Genomic DNA, 18,658 nt, shown 5'->3' on the forward strand with positions numbered 1-18,658 from the left:
TTTTCATTGCAGGTGTAACGTGTAGTTCCATGTATCGCCACTAGGTGGTACCAAAATCTAGATTACGCTTTCTGGAGGTGAGAAGGCTTTCTGCGTCCTACAATTTGACAAAACAAAGAGTGCAACAGATGCTCATAGAAAATTTACGTTGAAGTACGGTAAAGCAGCAATAACAAGAAAGGCAATCTACAATTGGCATGAGTTCGTTGAAACAGGGGGTCTGTGTGCCAAGAAGAGAAGTGGTAGGTCAAGTGTGAGTGAAAATGACGTTGAACGAGTGAGATAAACTTTCGCAAGGAGCCCGAGAAAATCGTTACGCAGTGCTGGACTTGAGTTGCAAATGCCAACAACGTCTGTGTAGCCTGTTTTGCGTAAAACAATTAAACATGAAACGATACAGACTACAGTTAGTGCAAAAGTTATATCCAAAAGACAAAGAGGAGCAATTCCAGTTTTGTTGTGCATTGCAGGACAAAGAGGATGCTTTTGTGAATTCAATCATTTTTTCAGACGTGGCAACATTTCATACAAGTGGAAAAGTTCTCAGGCACAATTGTAGAATTTACGGAACACAAAACCCTCATGCAATTTTTGAACACGAATGAGATTCTCCAGAGGTAAATGTTTTCTGTGCCATGTCCCACAAGAAACTGTATGGGCCTTTCTTCTTTGAAGAACAAACTATTAACTCAGAGTCCTTCCTTCACATGTTGCAGGACTGGTTATTGCCATTGTTTCAAACTGAATCAGAGAACTTTGTCCTTCAGTTGGATGGTGCACCCCTTCATTTTCACCGTGATGTTAAGTCATATCTGAACTCAGAGATACCAAATCGTTGGATTGGTCGTGGTGGATGAAAAGTCCAATGTGTGCTCAAATGGCGTCCTAGGCCTCCAGATATTACCCCTTGCGATTTCTTTTTGTGGGGGTAGTGAAGGACCTTGTATATGTCCCTCCTTTGACAGGTGATGTTTGGGAATTGAAAAGAAAAATTGAGCAAGCAACAGAAACAGTCTCGGAACACATGTTGGGTCGTGTGTGGCAAGAGTTGGATTATCGCGTAGACATTTGTAGGATCACACGTGGTTCCCACACAGAGTGTCTGTGAAATAAGCATTGTTCAAAACAAACTTTACACTTTACCCTTTACAATTATGCAATTCGCTACTTTCCAATGTTACTAGTTTGCCTACAATAAAATATTAAAAGTGTTCCCGGACTTTTAAAACACACTGTATATTTCATAGTGCTACGGCCAGAAAATTTATATATTCACTATTAATAAGTGGTATTTATTCAGATTATCGGCATTACAGTCAGTGCACATATTACGTTTACCTCAGTGTAAAGTGAGTTTATTATTTGAATTAATCATAATGTCTCGAAGAAGGTAGATTTGCGGCAAAAAAAAAAAAAATAATAATAATGTTAAAAATAACTAAGTTATATGAAGCTATTAAAGCATATAAAGACATTAATTGTTGTTTGTGGATTATACGAGTTTCTTGTTTGAAAGGACCATTATACAATTCTTGTTGAATGTTGTATTCAGAGACTTTTCGTATATCATTTGGTTTATACTTGAGAACGTTTATAAAGTTTATTCGAAAAGAGAAATATTTTGAATTTTTAATATTTTGAAAGATCTACTTTTGTTTAAATGTATACTTGCCCTGTATTGGTAGAACCACTTTCCATGACGAGGAGTCTTCTTAATATTATTATTATTATTAAAAAGGTGCGTATATACAATTTTGCCCTTTTGTGGGAAATGTGTCTTACTCTATATTGAAATAGCTAGTGCCCCACGAACGAGCCTCTCTTTTACAACGAGAGCATGTTACAGTTTAGAACAGAGGTTACAGAGCATATTGTACTTTATAGAAAGACAAACGGTAAGAAAAGTTGCGGTCATCTAAGTAGAGACATTGAAGCACATTTAGAAGCAGGCTCGAAGGACTAGCAGCAAGAGAGCCAGTCTCAGATGTAAGACATGGCACCATGAAGTAAGTGATGAACGCGAAAGGTATGGGAAACAAAAATGTTCTGGAAATTCATTTGTTCGATGTTTGAAGTGTGCCGTGCGTGTTTGAACAAAAAGGACAATTGGTTCTTAGACTTTCATATTACATAGTGATCATTCTGAATTCTATTTCACTAGATAATATGTGACTAGTGCTTCCAGTATTTCACTACGTAGCATTTACTGCTTATAAATAACATTAACTAAATGACTGAAATTTTCACAATATGTATCGTTTATGTAAGTTACAATTTTTCTCAATATACAGTGGATTAACGTATTTACTATATATTGTCTCATAGATGGTACATACTGGTAACTTAAATTCAAAAATAAACTAACTAACTAACTAACTCTATGGCCTATGGAATCCGGAGGTTCAATGCCGCTTTCACAAAAGCTCTCCACTGACTTCTATCCTTAGCTAACTGGATCCAGTTTCTACTCTGTATTCCAATCTCTGCGAAATCCATCTTAATTTTGTCCTCCCATCTGCGCCTAGGTCTTCCTAATGGTCGTTTTCCGTTTGGTCTTCCAGTCAATACTTTGAAAGCGTCTCTACTTTCTTCCATTCGAGCTACATGATCCGCCCACCTAAGCCTCCTAGACTTGACGACCCTAACGATGTTGGGTAAACCGTATAAATTATGTAGTTCCTCGTTATGAAGTTTCCGCCATTCCCCATTCCCGTCCCTCTTGGGTCCGAATATTCGTCTGAGGATCTTGTTCTCAAATACTTTCAGTCTATGTTCTTCCCTCAGAGTAAGCGACCATGTTTCGCAACCATACAGAATAACATGCATGATTATCTTTTTGTATAATTTAAGTTTCAAATTCATCGACAGAATTCGCGACGACAAGAGATTTTGAACCGAATAGTAACACAAATTTCCTGCTTTTAGTCGACATTTAATTTCTTCGTGAATATGATTTTCCTCTGTTAATACTGATCCTAGATGTTTGAAACTATCCACTTTATCAAAAGTATTATTTAATATTTTAATGCATCCATAATTTGCCGTATTGTGGTCCCGACTCACTTCCATGTATTAAGTTTTCTCTGCATTTACTTCTAAACCAATGTCCCTGCGAGCGTTTAATAAGATCTCTGCATTTCTTTCTATTGTTCTGCTATCATCCCCTATTAAATTTAAATCATCACCATATGCCATAACCTGGTGACTACCGTCCAACTCTAGGCCCTGGTTGCTATCTTTGATTTTCCTTATAGCGTATTCCAGCACAAAGTTAAATAATAATGGCGACAACGCATCTCCTTGTTTCAGGCCATTTTCGACGTGAAAGCTCGTGGACAAAAAATTTCCTACCCGGACTTTACTTTGGGATTCATTTAAACATATCTTAATTAATCTAATTAGCCTTCTCGGTGTTCCAAGTTGTATAACAACGTTGTATAATGTTTCTCTCCTAACCGAGTCGTACGCCTTTCTAAAATCAATAAATAGTTCATGTACCCGGGTATTGTATTCCCACTTTTTTTCGAGTATTTGGCGAATGGTAAATATTTGGTCGATAGTTGATCAATTTCGTCTAAGTCCGCACTCATAATCTCCAATAATTTCATCTGCATATGGGGTCTATCTTGCTAATAGAATACATGAAATCTACGGGGGGTCAATCTTGCTAAAATTCAAAAATACACAAATTAATTTCTGTGTAATTTCCTCGATCTCCATTGCAAAAGTGAATACAATTTCCTAGTATATAATTTTTGATCTTATTTTCCTAATTCGTGCCGTACAGGATATACGTATTTGCACGGTGCTCCAAAGATTACGAATTCCTAGTCACAGTCCGGTTATGCACTTTCCACGCTGTAACATTAAGTAATAATACTTACTTATTGAAATGTTGAGGTGTATATCTATAAAGAATAACTAAGAATTCTCACAAGATAAAATAATTATCTTTACTTCACTGTATTTCAGCGCACTTTACTTCAGTACTTACCTTTTCTTCAGCACACCTGTAGAAACGTAAAAGTATATTCTAAAGACGTCTCATTATTCATAAATTAGAGAGATAAAGAACTCTTAGCTTCGAGAAACCAATTTGTTCCATTAGTTTTTTTTTTTTTTTTTTTTTTGAAAAAATAGATTTTTATTAGTCATGTGTTGTATGCAGCAATCAGATTTCTTTAGATGTGCTAAGAAAGAGGTGAGACGTGCTTTGAAATCGTTTGCAGATCTTTTACTTTTGGGTATTTTAACGTGTGAAGATTTATAATTACTGCTGTAAAAATAATAATAAATGAAAAAGAAATATTATAAAATGTACGTCAGAATCAACCTGCAGTATACATAGTGAAATTAAAATGTGTGGGTTAGAAATAGTTTTGAAATGAAAAGGGTACAAAAATTAAAAAAAATATTAGTGATTACTTGTCATCTTAAGTATTTAGAAGAATTAACGAGAAGAAAGTCGATATAATTGTTATCATATGGTTAGTTTGTTGGTTATTTATTAAAACTTATATTTATATATTTTGCTTACTTGATTCAGCTTCGTTAAACTTAGTGTGCAGGCATATCATGCTAAACCGAAGGAAAAATGTATACTGAAGGTAAAACGGATAAACACTTCAATTATTAGTTTTCCTGGTAGAAAAATATTAACTGAAATGTTGCGAATTACTCTTTTTTAATTAAAAATACGATGTCCAGTGAGTGGTTCGTGAAAATCCATAAATAATGACAAAAAAAAACTTTTAATATCGAGCTACCAATTTATCCCATTACTTTCATGGAGAAACAGAACCTCGCACATCATAAACAACAATCATATATCTTTGGATAATCTGAGGAAAAACTGAGGCGTGCTTTAATTGTTAGTAGATTTTGTGTTTTTTGATGTTTTTACGTGTGAGAATTTTAGTTGCTGTTAAGTGAAAAGAATAATGAATATTACTTATAACTAAAATTCTAAAATGTGAGTCTGAATCAACTTTTGGTATACATAAGTATATGGAGTAAAAATAGTTTTAAAAGGTAAAATAACACATGGGCTGAAAAGTCCCGGGCCTAACAAAGGAAACACCGTTTTTTTGATTCAAAATTAGCTTTATTCATCAACGTAATCTCCATGAAGAGCAACGCAATCAGTCCAGCGCCGCTCTAACATTTCAATACCACTTTTGTAGAACGATTTATCTTTTGCCTCAAAATAGGCCTCAGTTGCAGCGATAACCTCTTCATTCGTGCGAAATTTCTTACCGGCGAGCATTTTTTTCAGGTCTGCGAACAGCCAGTAGTCGCTGGGAGCCAAATCTGGCGAATACGGTGGATGTGGGAGCAATTCGAAGTTCAATTCATGTAGTTTTGCCATTGTTTTGATTGACTTGTGACACGGTGCGTTGTCTTGATGATACAAAAGTTTTTTCTTTGCCATATGCGGTCGTTTCTTTGCAATTTCGGCCTTCAAACGCTCCAATAACGCTATATAATAGTCACTGTTAATGGTATGTCCTTTCTCAAGATAGTCGATGAATATTACACCACGCACATCCCAAAATACCGAGGCCATAACCTTGCCAGCCGATTGTTGTGCTTTCGGGCGCTTTGGACGAGGTTCACCAGTTGCTGTCCACTCAGATGCCGATCGTTTTGATTCCGGAGTGAAGTGATGGATCCATGTTTCATCCATTGTCACATATCGACGCAAAAATTCCGGTTTGTTACGTTTAAACATGGCCAAACAGTGCTCAGAAGCATTGGTCAACAGTGAGCAAACGCGGCACCCACTTTGAACAGAGCTTTCTCATAGTCAAATGCTCATGCAATATAAAGCCAACACGTTCTTTTGATATCTTTACGATGTCAGCTAACTCACGCACCTTCACTTTTCGATCATTCAAAACAAGTTTGTGGATTTTTTTTAATGTTTTCTGATGTTACTGCCTCATTTGGACGTCCACTGCGTTCTGCACCATCGGTGTCTCTACGACCACGTTTGAAGTCAGCAAACCAACGTTTTATTGTTGTTTCTGATGGAGCGGAGTCCCCATAACACTTTTCAAGCCATTGCTTCGCTTGAACGGTATTTTTTCCCATCAAGAAGCAGTGTAAAATTAAAACACGAAATTGTTTTTGATCCATTGTTTTGAAACTAACACAAGTAGGGTCACTCTTAGCACAATAACTCACAGACGAATGAATAGAATATCATGAAATTCTCACAGCTGTCTTGTGAAGGTTAGTATTCACTGAAAACAAGGTGACTGCAATACAACTAGCGCCATCTATGTGTTAGGCCCGGAACTTTTCAGCCCATGTGTTATATAAGTAAAAATAAAAATAAAAATTAGATATTATTGGTCACTCGGCATCTCCAGTATTTAGAAAAATAAACGGCAAGAAAACTGATATAATTATCATATGGTTAGTTTATTTTTATTTATTAAAAATTGTATTATTTGTATCCACAGATTTCTTTAAAATATTCTCAGCTCAGAAATATTGCCGTTTTCATCTTTATACCCGATTATTAAACCCACTCGAACTATTGGATTCAAATGGAATATGTTGTTCATCATTCAAAAGAATGCATTATGAGCTGTAAAAGACACCAAAGTAAATGTCTTATTTAGGTCAACTTTGAAGGAGCTAAAAATGTCGCTGTTACAACAACCCTCTCTCTCTCTCTCTCTCTCTCTCTCTCTCTCTCTATATATATATATATATATATATATATATATATATATATATATATAAACAGTAAAAAAATATTGGAGTATGTTGTAGGAATTAATTTCAAGATATACATAGCTACTATGTTGGAGGAACTTTAAACTCTTTATGGGCAATGGGAAGCATACATTCCGCCAAGGTAACCTAGGTATGCTCTTATTTGCTACAGTGGGAAGCGAAATTACCGTTAGTCATAAATCTTTTCACTATCGAAATAGTAATTGCACTCGAGATATGATTTTGTTTGTCTGTCTTGAGTATGTGCTTAGAAGCTTAGAGCAGAGAACTTCCATTGCAACAAATTTTTCAATTTCTAAAAAAGTTTCTAGAAGTGTAAATAAGTATAGTAATTGAAAGTATTGGAAATATGTGTTTTTATAGTTAGTTTTGAATTGTAAAGTTAGGTTTATTCATTATCTTGTTTATGTATATTTTACAATTAGATATGTCTGTGTATCTATGATTTGATCACATTTGTTATAAGCACGAAATATATTAAAGTGACCGTAGAAAATTGAATTGAATAGGATAATTTCAACGTCCATGCTTCTATTCTGATTCTGCAGAAAGGGAAATGAATATGATCACTGCTTTCTGTAACACTTTAAATTTTTAAATATGTTCAATATTGAAAACCGAACCCCCATAACACATACTTATACTAAAAAGTTTTCCCAACTTAAATTTACATGAAAGAAAAAGTCTATCACGAACGAACCTTTTCTCTTTGCCCTTTCGATTTTCATTGTTAATATTATAAGGCAGTAAGCACTGTTGTTCTTTCTTCTAGTTCCAAAACCTTTCTGAAGAGGCGAACATATTTTCCAGAATATTGTCCCAGACTATTAGGCAATTCCTATTTTCTTATTCGAAGGGACACTGGTTTGATCTGGGACGATTTGAATTTGTGGTAGCTAGCATTTTGTCTGAGAGTTTATCAGAGTTTCTGCATTTTCTCCCACATTTTTATTCCAATAACTAATTCAGTCTCGTTAATCAACGTCTCCTTTAGCCTAAAGGACATAACCATATTTTATAAAATTTTAACGTTCTTTTACATTTTTTCTTTTTTGTACTACTACATATTGTCCAGACTTTCCGTTGTATTCTCTCATCTTTCTCTAGTTTAAATAACATTGTTATATTCATTCATCTGTACCCCTACAGTGAAATACAGATGCTTTTTTCCCCAATCCAAAAAATCATGTGCTGAGTTTAGCTGCTCATTTTTCAATCGCTTGAATTTCCAACTACTCAATCTTAACATTTCTAGAGTCCTTATTTTACCATATGTTTGAATAATATTTAATGTGCTGTGTTCAAATAATGCAATAAAAGTTTTATTTAGCATATGTGAACCTCTTTTATTTCAGAGATTGAGGAACTTTCTTTGCATTGGAAATTGTGAAAAATGTACGATGAGCCACACAGTTGTAAGTGTGCATTCTGTACTATTTCTATATACGAAACCGAAATTATTATGTTTTCTTGTGTTTCGAGACCTGTTGTTACTATTATTATTATGTCACTGCAATTAATGTATACACCACCCCAAAAGTGCATTACTAAATGCAATTCACCTTTTCCTGAAATAGTAGGTAACCCAAAAGTTCGGTCGTTGTGTTCGTTGAGAATTCGAAAGGCGTTAGATCAAACTTCAATTCTGTTTAAAATATATCAGTTTGGTAAGCTGGAAAAAAGAGAATAAAGTAACTTGTTAAAAGTGACTCTTTTATTATTGTGAGGGAAGTGGACGACATAAAAGTTACAAAATAATCTTATTTAAGCACTCAAAACTAGATGAATGGTAAGAAATGGATATCAGAGCAAAATTTTTCTTTCCTTCTTAACAACTCGAAAATAAGAAAATAGGTTACATAATGTAAAGGTTTAATATAAATGCCTAACAGCACAGGAAACGGAAAGAGAGACAAGCACAGACTAAGGGACACCATTAGCGTAGTAGATTTGCGGGCCTCCAATGGAAGATAAACAAACAGCATTCTACTTGTAAACCAACTGTTATATTACTATTATTATTATTATTATTATTATTATTATTATTATTATTATTATTATTATTATTATTATTATTATTATTATTATTATTATTATTATTATTGAAAACTCGTTAGTTTTCCAAATCTCTGATTCTGACTAAGAGCATGTCTGCATATAGCGGTCATGTGTGCACTTTTTGTCAATGAGCGGTCTCAAAGGCCAAATGGGATGGAAATTTCCGAGAGAGAAAGGAACAGCAACACTTTCTTATGATAAATTCTAGGTCAAAGTTCGAAGTACATGTTTTTGACAGGAGCTCTTTTCTTACTTTCTTTTTCGGAAACAGAAAAGTTTTGGAATCTAAGAAACTACAGTATATAATATTGCAAATTCTCAAGAAGGATTTATTTCTGTTGTATTAAACAAATTGTCATTGGAAGACATTATTGTAAAAATTAATTTTTATTCGTCACCCATCACAGGTCTTAGGGGCCCCTTATGCCTCGCCCCCTCAAGATCTATATCGAAAAATTACGATTTGGATATATCGATGTTGATGTCTTTGCGATATTGAATGTTTATATGTGTCAATGTCAATATCGACCGTATCGACATATCACAGAGGCCTAGATTCGAGAAATGATACATGAAATATGTGGAATCAACAATCTTGTTATTTTTGTCAGTAATTTTGACACAGACTCAGAACTACAAGGTTAATAGAACTAGAAATGAGAGGTTTAATTCCTTTTTATCTCACTAAAAGACGTTTGCATTTTGTTGAGATTGTCCTGTTTTAAATATATAAGTCCCATATCCTGGGCTAACTCTGGCTACCGGGGTTTCGAGGTAATCAGTACCGAAAATTGTAAAGTTCGTTGACTCTGATATCGAAAGTTTGTTAAAAGAGATTTAATAATTCACGTCGTTATTTTTTCGTTACAAAACACTTCTGATTGACTATATTCATGGTAAATTACAAGACTTATACACTCCGCATAAAAACAGTGACAGCTAACACCTTGCAGCTAGGCCATCCAATATATATCTACTTATCCCAGAATCGTGTCTGGTGTGGAGACCCCCTCTCTCTCCCACATTAAAATAAGCAACCACATGAGCACAGTTCTAATTTCAAAATATACATGTATTAGTGTCAATATTATGAAAGAATAAAAATGAGACGAAACGAGATTCATAAGTTGGCGTAGAGAGAAATTTAAACATATTTCAATGAAAAATTGAAACCAATACATATCTGTTAGAGGTACAGAAATGAAACAAAGAGGGAGAGAAGATACAAGAAGGAAAAGAAAATGGAGCACAGATAAAAATATTGGATTTAAACGTTGTAAGAAAAGAACTTAACATTATAAAGTTCCGTTTCCAGAAATCCAACAGTAAGATAGAAATAACGTTTTTTTTATTTTTGTCAGAACTATTCAAATAAATACGTAGAACATGTTTGAAAAATTCATTAAGTCACTTTCACAATAAATGCCAAACTTGGTGATCAAATTAAGTACTCAATTTCCTTTGAAACTGTCAAGTTCCGAGACACATCTAGGACCATGCCAAAAGTTTAACACATATCCTGTCTTTCCGCATGGTTTGCTTGCCAATTCGGCAGTGTTTATTAGAAGTACACATTTGAAATACATTATAATAAACTTAGTAGGTAGCGTAGGTAATACCTTGCATTCCAGACTATCAATACAAACTGAACAAGAAAAAAAAGAAGAAATAAACTGCTAAATTTCTACCAGAAAGAGCCTACATTAAAAGTCAAAATTATACCATAATGAAAAGTTACAAATGTTAAAAAGGAAAATTTGATGTTGGTTCCTTATAAACATAACAAATCTTGCATTTTTCTCATTTTATACTTGGATAAAGCCATTGCAAAATTACAGTTTGGAAAGGAATTTTGTGAGTAATTAATATTAATGAAATCTCTTTTGAAATAAGCCAAAAGGGAGACATTTTCCAGTCATTTCTGTACATTTGTCTGTTTAGAATATCCACTCTCGATTCCATCTATTGTGGATATAAGGTTGTAATTCGCAATGATACACTCTGTAAAGAAAAAAAATTACGACACTTGCTCCGATATGGTTTTCACAACAGACATTAACCAATATGAGCTTTTACACGAATTGCTGATAATACTACAATGCATATTCTTAATGAGCAGTTCATTCTCACCACTTGCGCCGCAGTTTCAGATTTGGCTGTGGGAAGAAATATACATAAGAGTATGGATGATCAACAATAATAACACAAAATCAAACATGCAATTTCTTAAGAGTAAGATATATTGTGTACGGACATTGAGAGGTACAATACATTAAAATAGATTTCGTATGTGGACCATGGGCTTTAGGAAATTCAAGGGAATCGTCGAGGCCTTTTGCTAAGAAGGCTATAGCAAAATGCAACCTTGATTTCATGGAATCATTCTCGGATTATCTGTTCCGTGAGTTCCAGTCTATCCAACATAGTTGTCTATTGAGTCTTCTGCTCATATTAACCCAAGCTTTACAATTCTGTTCATGTCAGGTAAGTTTGGAGGCCACATTAGTCTTTGAATAGTCATATTCTTGCACCACGTATTACCAATTTTCGCTCGGTGACATTAAGTATTAACGTCCTGGAAAACGAAGTAGTCCATATTTTCTTCAGGAAAGTTATCTTTAAGTGTTGTAAGAATTTTACGTACCAGAATTTGAAGACGTTTTCGTGCATCAAATGACTCTTCACATATATCCATTGTTCTGGCGTCTTCGGCGGTGAAGTAAGCCCATATCATCACTTAGTAACTAAATATTTGCACTTCTTATACAAAATCCGTATGAAGTTCCTCGCTCATTCGTATCCACAACTTCACACCAGTGTCGTTTCCCACTATTCTAAACTTTTTTCAACGGAGAAAACAACATGCTTCCAGTTGTCATAAGTCCAAGTAGCAAACTGCCTCACAAACCTACGTTTTGAAGGCTTCGGTGTTTTTGTCAGTTTCGACTTTCTAGGCGTTTTTTCTTCGTAATATTTTTTTCATACAATTAAGACAATACAGTAATATGAGTAACTCAAGTTCTAAGATCATCTCAAATTACAGAAACGACTTTTGGGGATGTAATTCCTTAATTCTGCAGTGATATTGATTTTATTTGGCGATCTGCACTGGGTGATGTTTTCTTTTTTCTATCCCACTGTTGACGAACGGAAGATTTCTTATACTACTTTTGCTTGTGAATTACTTTTCCTGCCATCGAACGGTGGATTTTGAGTATTGCAGCCATCTCCCTTAGAGATGTAACTTAGCTGTGCAAAGCGTGGCGAGAAGTCATATTTCTTACCCATCATACTTGTTTACAATCCACATGCAGCAGCAATTTCATAAAAAGCAACGCTGGACAACAACAATATTGCCACTCGACACTCTTCAAACACTGACAAAGCAGAGAACAATCGCAACATGCTAAGTACATGGGTCTACACATCACAAATGCAATGCAGAATTCTCACTCCCATAACTTACGAGACGCTCTTAGGTGCCATCTGGAGAGAATATTACTTATACATAAATAATTAGTAAGCGCCGTTGTACACCATACGTGTCACAGATAATGCAAATGTACTACCAAACTCATAATTTCCTTCTATTCTTCTTCTAGCCGGTTGAAACAATGGCTTTCTGTGAAAGTTACTTTGAGAATTCAGGTGTCGCTATTTTTTCTTTACAGCTTGTAGTATGAAGACGCTAGAGCTGAAAGGTGTCATCGCACTGACACGGTGATTCGGTTGAGAATCGGTAAAACACAGGGAAAAAGGAGACTTTACGTATTTCTTTGACATAGAGTGTGTATTTCTGTGTGTGAAAGAGAGGGAATTGAAAGATGCTAGACATGATAAGCAAACGTCAAGAAAGATAGATAGAGAGTGAGAAAGAGCGACGAATATAAATATGAAAACTACTTATTATTACTCTGTATGATGAAGAATACACACACAGTTTATTCGGATTCTCGCCATGTAAATTCTTCAACCAAAGTTAGTAGCGAACGTTTTATGAGAGAACCTTAATACCTGATGGAGACTCGAAATAAGATTTTCCGTTTGGAAGTCTAGAACGGTACTAATACACCAACGGTTACTCTGCTCGAAATATATTTAACAAAAGGTATAGTGTTTCTTTCTAATAACAATAACATGGAAAGTGGATACTACAGATCAATTAAGTGTTTCGGATTGTCCAAGTAGCCCGCATAGTTATTATTTGCTATTTCCCAACAAACATTTGTAAATCGTCCTTATTATGATACAGCTGTTCGCTTTCACATTCTTGAGGATTGATTGAGGAGTATAAGACGTCACTCCTCGATTCTGCACGACCACTTTGTGAAAAAAGACCTATGTCTTGATCAGGATTCGAACCTACGTTTTGAACATATACTACTCGTGAGTCCAGGACGTTAGCCCTACCCACCCTACCACCTGAAACTATAGCTCAAATCTTACTAAGTTCAATTCTGCTCTTTGGAACGAACCTGCTTCTTTCAGTAAGTGTTTTTACACCAAAGTGCACACCGAAATTTATTCATTCGACAACCTGGAGACACATTAGTACCCACTAATAAATTAAATAACATACAATCAGAAAAAATACAGAAATAATAACCCTATCCAGTAATTACGCCGTGCAAGTTGAAACCCCAATGGCGTAAAGGCCGCCAAAACCTGGTGTTCCACTTGCTGGTAAATGTAGTTCGTCGCTATAGCGCCACGTTGAAGGATACAATTTGCAGGTGAATTTGCAGGTCATCGCTAGTGGAAGTGTCACTATTGATCTCAGAGACCGAGAAAATTATGGTTTTGACACTTAATATCGGTAATTTTATATTACTTTTTCACGTCTCGGTAACCCGCCCCGGTGACCCCCTTGGCCAAAAAGGGTGTTTTTGGAAGTAATGTGATCGGAGTTTCACCACTGATATCAGTGACCGCGAAAACTACGAATTCGACAGTGATACCGGTCATTTTCGTCCCCCCTGAGACCCGCTGGTTCGAATTTTCACAAAAGAGATTTGCCTTAGTCTGGTTCCTGGACCAAGGTATCCGCGTCCAAAATTTGATAACTCTCGGTCAAATTGTATGTCTCCAGGCCGGGCCTGGTAAACATATGCCTCCCCTGAGAGCCTCTGGTTCGAAATTTAAAAAAAAACGCTTCGTCTTGATCTACAGCCAGTCCAAGGTACCTGTGACCGAATTTTGTTAACAGTCTGTCCACTCGTCTGGTCGCCAGGCCGCACACAGACAGACAAACACACAAACTCTTTATTTCATTTATATCAGATTCTTTGCCCTGACGAATCGTTCCTAAAGTTAGCTCTAGGGGTCAAGAGTAACCCCTGTCCCTACATTATGAAGTGAAAACTCTTGAGATGAGTGCATATTATTTTTTTAAATTTAGATGACAACTGTCATCAATCATTTGAAAGTGAGTATGAGGGAACCATGAAATAAAGTAAATAGACGCGCGTCATTTTTTATAAAATCACATGGAAAGAGATTTTTCTGATCCCAAACGGTTATCATCGAATATACACAGTTAAAGGAGCATTCTGATTAGCTAAATTCAAAACACCTCAACGATTTATCCCTCTGCAAGTGACATTTTCATCATTGCCTCGGTGGCCAAGTCGAAAAAGCACTCGCCTAGCAATCGAAGTGTTGGTGGTTCGCGCGCACTCTAGGATGCTCCTTTTTACTTTTTAAAAGTGCTTTCGAAACTAACTTAATGTAAAAAAAATTACGCACTTAGGCGATTTAACATATTGGGGAATAATTTTTGTGATTCATTGGCATTTCGTCGCATCCCTGGTGCTGGTGGTATAATTATCAAAACGGAGGTGGGGCCACTGCGGATCATCGCTGGGGGGACGCCTATTTTTGGCGAGATGGACCAACAGTTACTAATATTTGACCACAGGTACTTTAGTACAGGTCTTAGATGAAGACGAAGTGTTCTTTGTAAATTTCGCACCAGGGTTCTCAGGGGAAGCAGTCGTTTACCGGGACCGGCCTGGGAACCAGACAACTTGACCGACAATTATCTAATTTTGGACAGGGATACATTGGTCTGGGCCCCAGACCAAGGCGTAGCATTTTACCAAATCCGAACCTGGGGGGTTTCTTTGGGGTCGTCTACCTTGACCGACCTGGGGACCAGAAAAGTTGAACGAGAGTTACCAAATTTAGGTTAGGGATACCTTGATCCAGGCCCCAGACCTAAGCGATCCACTTTTTTAAAAATTCGAAAGAGGAGGACTCAGGGAGGACGTTTACCGGGACATGTAAAAGTAGTAGAAAATGACCGATAATAAGTGTAAAATCCATAATTTTCGCGGTCTCTGAGATCAATGGTGACATTTCCATTAGCGATGACTTGCAAATCCACCTACCAAAGTATGCTGGTCTTAGGGCAACGGGAAAGGCTATACCGGGACATGTAAAAAAGATCCCAAAATGACTGATATTAGTGCCAAATGAATACTTTGCGCGGTGGCTGAAATGAATGACGATACTCTCACAGGCGTTGACTTCTAAATACTGCCCCCATGCGAAGAATGGGTATATTCAGCTAGTATATAATAATAACCGCATACACATGACTGGCGATAGTTCGCGTTGGTCCTTTCGCGATTCTCCGCGACAAATCGAAGGAGCGCGGACGAAAATGAAGTAAACACTGCTATGTGATCGTAACTTCAATACCCCGACTCTAAATATTTCTTTCGATTCGACGAAACCCTGACGCCAGTAGCACACAAGCGGTAATCCTTCGAAGCGTCGCTATAGCGGCGAATAACACTTACGAGCAAGTAAGCCACTACGTGTTTGCGACGTTTACGGCAAGGAGTTTGAACTTGCACGGCGTAATTACTGCATAGTACGTTATTATTTCTGTAATTTTTCCTAATTGTATCTCATTTCGTTTATTAGTGGGCAGTAATTTGTCTCCAGGATGTCGAATGAATAAAATTCGGTGTGCACTTTGGTGTAAAAAACCTTATTCAAAGAAGAGGGTTCGTTCCAATGAAAAGAACGGAACTTAGTAAGATTTGAGCTATAGTTTCAGGTGGCAAAGTGGGTAGGCCTAATGTCTTGTCTCACGAGTAGTATGTGTTCAAAACGTAGGTTCGAATCCTGGTCAAGACAAGTGATTGTGAAGAATCGAAGAGTGACTTCACATATTGAACGAGCAATCCGTAAGAATGCGAAAGCGAACACCTGTATCGTGATAGAGACGATTTATAAATATTAGTTGGAAAAGGGCAAATAATAACTATGGGGGCTACTAGGACAATCCGAAACACTTAATTGGTCTGTAGTATCCACTTTTCATGTTATTATTCTTAGAAAGAAATACTATACCTTTTGTTAAAAATGTTTCCAGCAGAGTTGGTGTATTGGTATCGTCCTAGACTTCCAAACGGAAAATTTTATTTCGAGTCCCCTTCAGGTAGTAAGTTTCTGTCATAAAACATTCGCTACCAACGTTGGTTGGAGAATTTACAAGGCGAGAATCGAAATAAAGAGTGTGTGCAGTCTTCATCACTCATAATAATGATAAGGAGTTTTCATATTTATATTTGTCTCTCTTTGTCTCTATCTGTTTATCTTTCTTGACGTTTCCTTAACATGTCTTGCATCTTTCTCTTCTCTCTCTTTCACACACTTACAAATACAAACACTATGCCAAGGAAATAAGTACAGTCTCCTTTTTCCCTGTGGTTTCCCGATTCTGACTCGAATTACTGTGTCACTGAGGTGACGCGTTTCAGCTGCAGCGTATTCATTCTATCATTGCAAATTACAACGTTATATCCACAACAGGTGGAATCGAGAGTTGAAATTCAAAACAGAACATTTACGGAAATGACTGGAAAATGGTCCTCTTTTGAATTATTTCAAAAGATATTTAATTATTATTAATTTCACACAAAATTCTTTTCCATCCTATAATTCTCTAATTTGTTTTATCCACGTACGAAATGCGAAATACCCAAGTTTTGCTATATCTATAAGGAACCAACATCCAATTTTACTTTTAAACATTTGCAACTTTTCATTATTATACAACTTCGACTTTTAATGTAGGCTCTTTCTGACAAAAATTTAGGAGTAAAATAGGACTCATTCAATTTTTCCTCTCTGTCATTTTTCTATATTTTCTTTTTCGTTTTTGTTCAGTTTGCATTAATAGTATGAAATGGAAGGTATAACCTACCCTACCTACTAGGTTTTTATAATATATTTCAGATCTGTACGTTTAATGACCACTATCGAATTTGCAAGGAAACCACGTTGGAAGACAGGATGTGTGTTAAACTTTTGGTATGATCCTAGATTTGTGTCGGAACTTTTCAGTTTCAAAGGAAATTGAGTAATTAATTTGATCACCAAGTTTGGTATTTATTGTGAAAGTGATTTAATGAATTTTTCAAGCATGATCTACGTATTTATTTGAAAAGTTCTGACAAAATAAAAAAAAAAAACGTTACTTCTATATTACTGTTTTATTTCTGGAAAGAGAACAATATAATGTTTGGTTCTTTTCTTACTATGTTTAAATCCAATATTTCTATTTTTTCTCCTATCTCCTTTTCTCTCTCTGTCTGATTTCTGTACCTCTGACAGATATGTATTCGTTTCAAAATTTTCATTGAGATCTGTTTAAGTTCCTCCTACATCAACTTATGAATCTCGTTTCGTCTTACTTTTATTCTTCCACTTTATTAACACAAATATATATACACAGATATATGTATTTGTGTTAATAAAGTGGAAGAATAAAAGTAAGACGAAACGAGATTCAGAAGTTGATGTAGGAGGAACTTAAACAGATCTCAATGAAAATTTATATATATATGTTGACACTTATGTATATTTTAAATTTAGAATTGTGCTCATGTTGTTGCTGATTTTAGTATGGGAGAGAGGAATGGAGGAGAGAGAGAGAGTTCTCTCTAAAAGCCTCGATTGTGGGATAAAAATTTATATATTGGATGGCCTAGCTGCAGTATGTTACCTTTCGCTTTTTTATGTGGAGTGTATAAGTTCAGTTATTCATCATCAATATAGTCAATCAGAAGTGTTCTGCAACAAGGAAATAACATGAATTGCTAAATGTATTTTAACAAACTATCGAGATCTGAGGGTCAACAAACTTTACACCTTCCTGTATCGATTACATCGAAACCCCGGTAGCCATAATTAGCCCAGGGTATGGGACTTATATATTTAAAACAGGACAATCTCAACCAAATACAGACACTTTTTGGTGTGAGAGGAAAAAGGAATAAAATCTGTCATTTTAATTCTATTAATCTTGTAGTTCTGAGTCTGTGCCAAAAGTACTGGAGAATTATGATTACTTTGTAGAACATTCCTTTTTATTATCAGTGGAATTTCATTTTCCGGTTTTCTTAGTTTTGAAAATAGCTATACAATGTTAAGTATGTGTACTGTCGCTGATTACTGATGAGAATCAGATACAGATGTAAAAGATAAATTAGAGTAGTAGTTTTTTTATTAAGGGGAAGTATAACTACTTTTATTTTAACAAATTGTTTTGGATACGGAATGCGGGAACATATTCAGATTTTGATTATTGATTCCAGTATATTTCAAGCATCATTTCTCGGTTCTGGGCGTGTGATATGTCGATATATCGATATCGTCAATATCGATATTGACACATATCAATATTCGATATCGCAAATATATCAACATCGATATATCCATATCCTAAATTTTCCATATCGATCTTGAGGGGGGCGAGGCATAGGGGGTTCCTAAAATGACGCAATGGGTGACGAAAAAAATTAATTTTTACAATAATGTCTTCCAATGACAATTTCTT

At 35.7% G+C, this 18,658-nt stretch overlaps 2 protein-coding genes across 5 annotated transcripts in view; both read left to right on the forward strand.

The window, feature by feature from the left end:
* Positions 1-18,658, forward strand: part of LOC145684347 (phospholipid scramblase 2-like) — a 360,612-nt gene that overhangs the window by 122,023 nt on the left and 219,931 nt on the right. The window lies entirely within an intron of this gene.
* LOC145684348 (phospholipid scramblase 1-like) overlaps positions 1-18,658 on the forward strand; it is a 109,049-nt gene that overhangs the window by 17,133 nt on the left and 73,258 nt on the right. For 3 of the 4 annotated variants that reach the window (XM_081756562.1, XM_081756564.1, XM_081756563.1), the window contains exon 3: positions 8,103-8,162. The exons of the other annotated variant lie outside the window; for it this stretch is intronic. In XM_081756562.1, the coding sequence (XP_081612688.1) occupies positions 8,141-8,162 (22 nt within the window). In that variant the 5' untranslated portion in view covers positions 8,103-8,140. The remainder of the gene's footprint in view (positions 1-8,102; positions 8,163-18,658) is intronic. 4 annotated transcript variants of the gene reach the window in all.

Source organism: Thermobia domestica, chromosome 4 (genome assembly GCF_964235325.1).
Source record: "Thermobia domestica chromosome 4, izTheDome1.hap1.1, whole genome shotgun sequence".
NCBI classification, from domain to species: Eukaryota; Metazoa; Arthropoda; class Insecta; order Zygentoma; family Lepismatidae; genus Thermobia; species Thermobia domestica.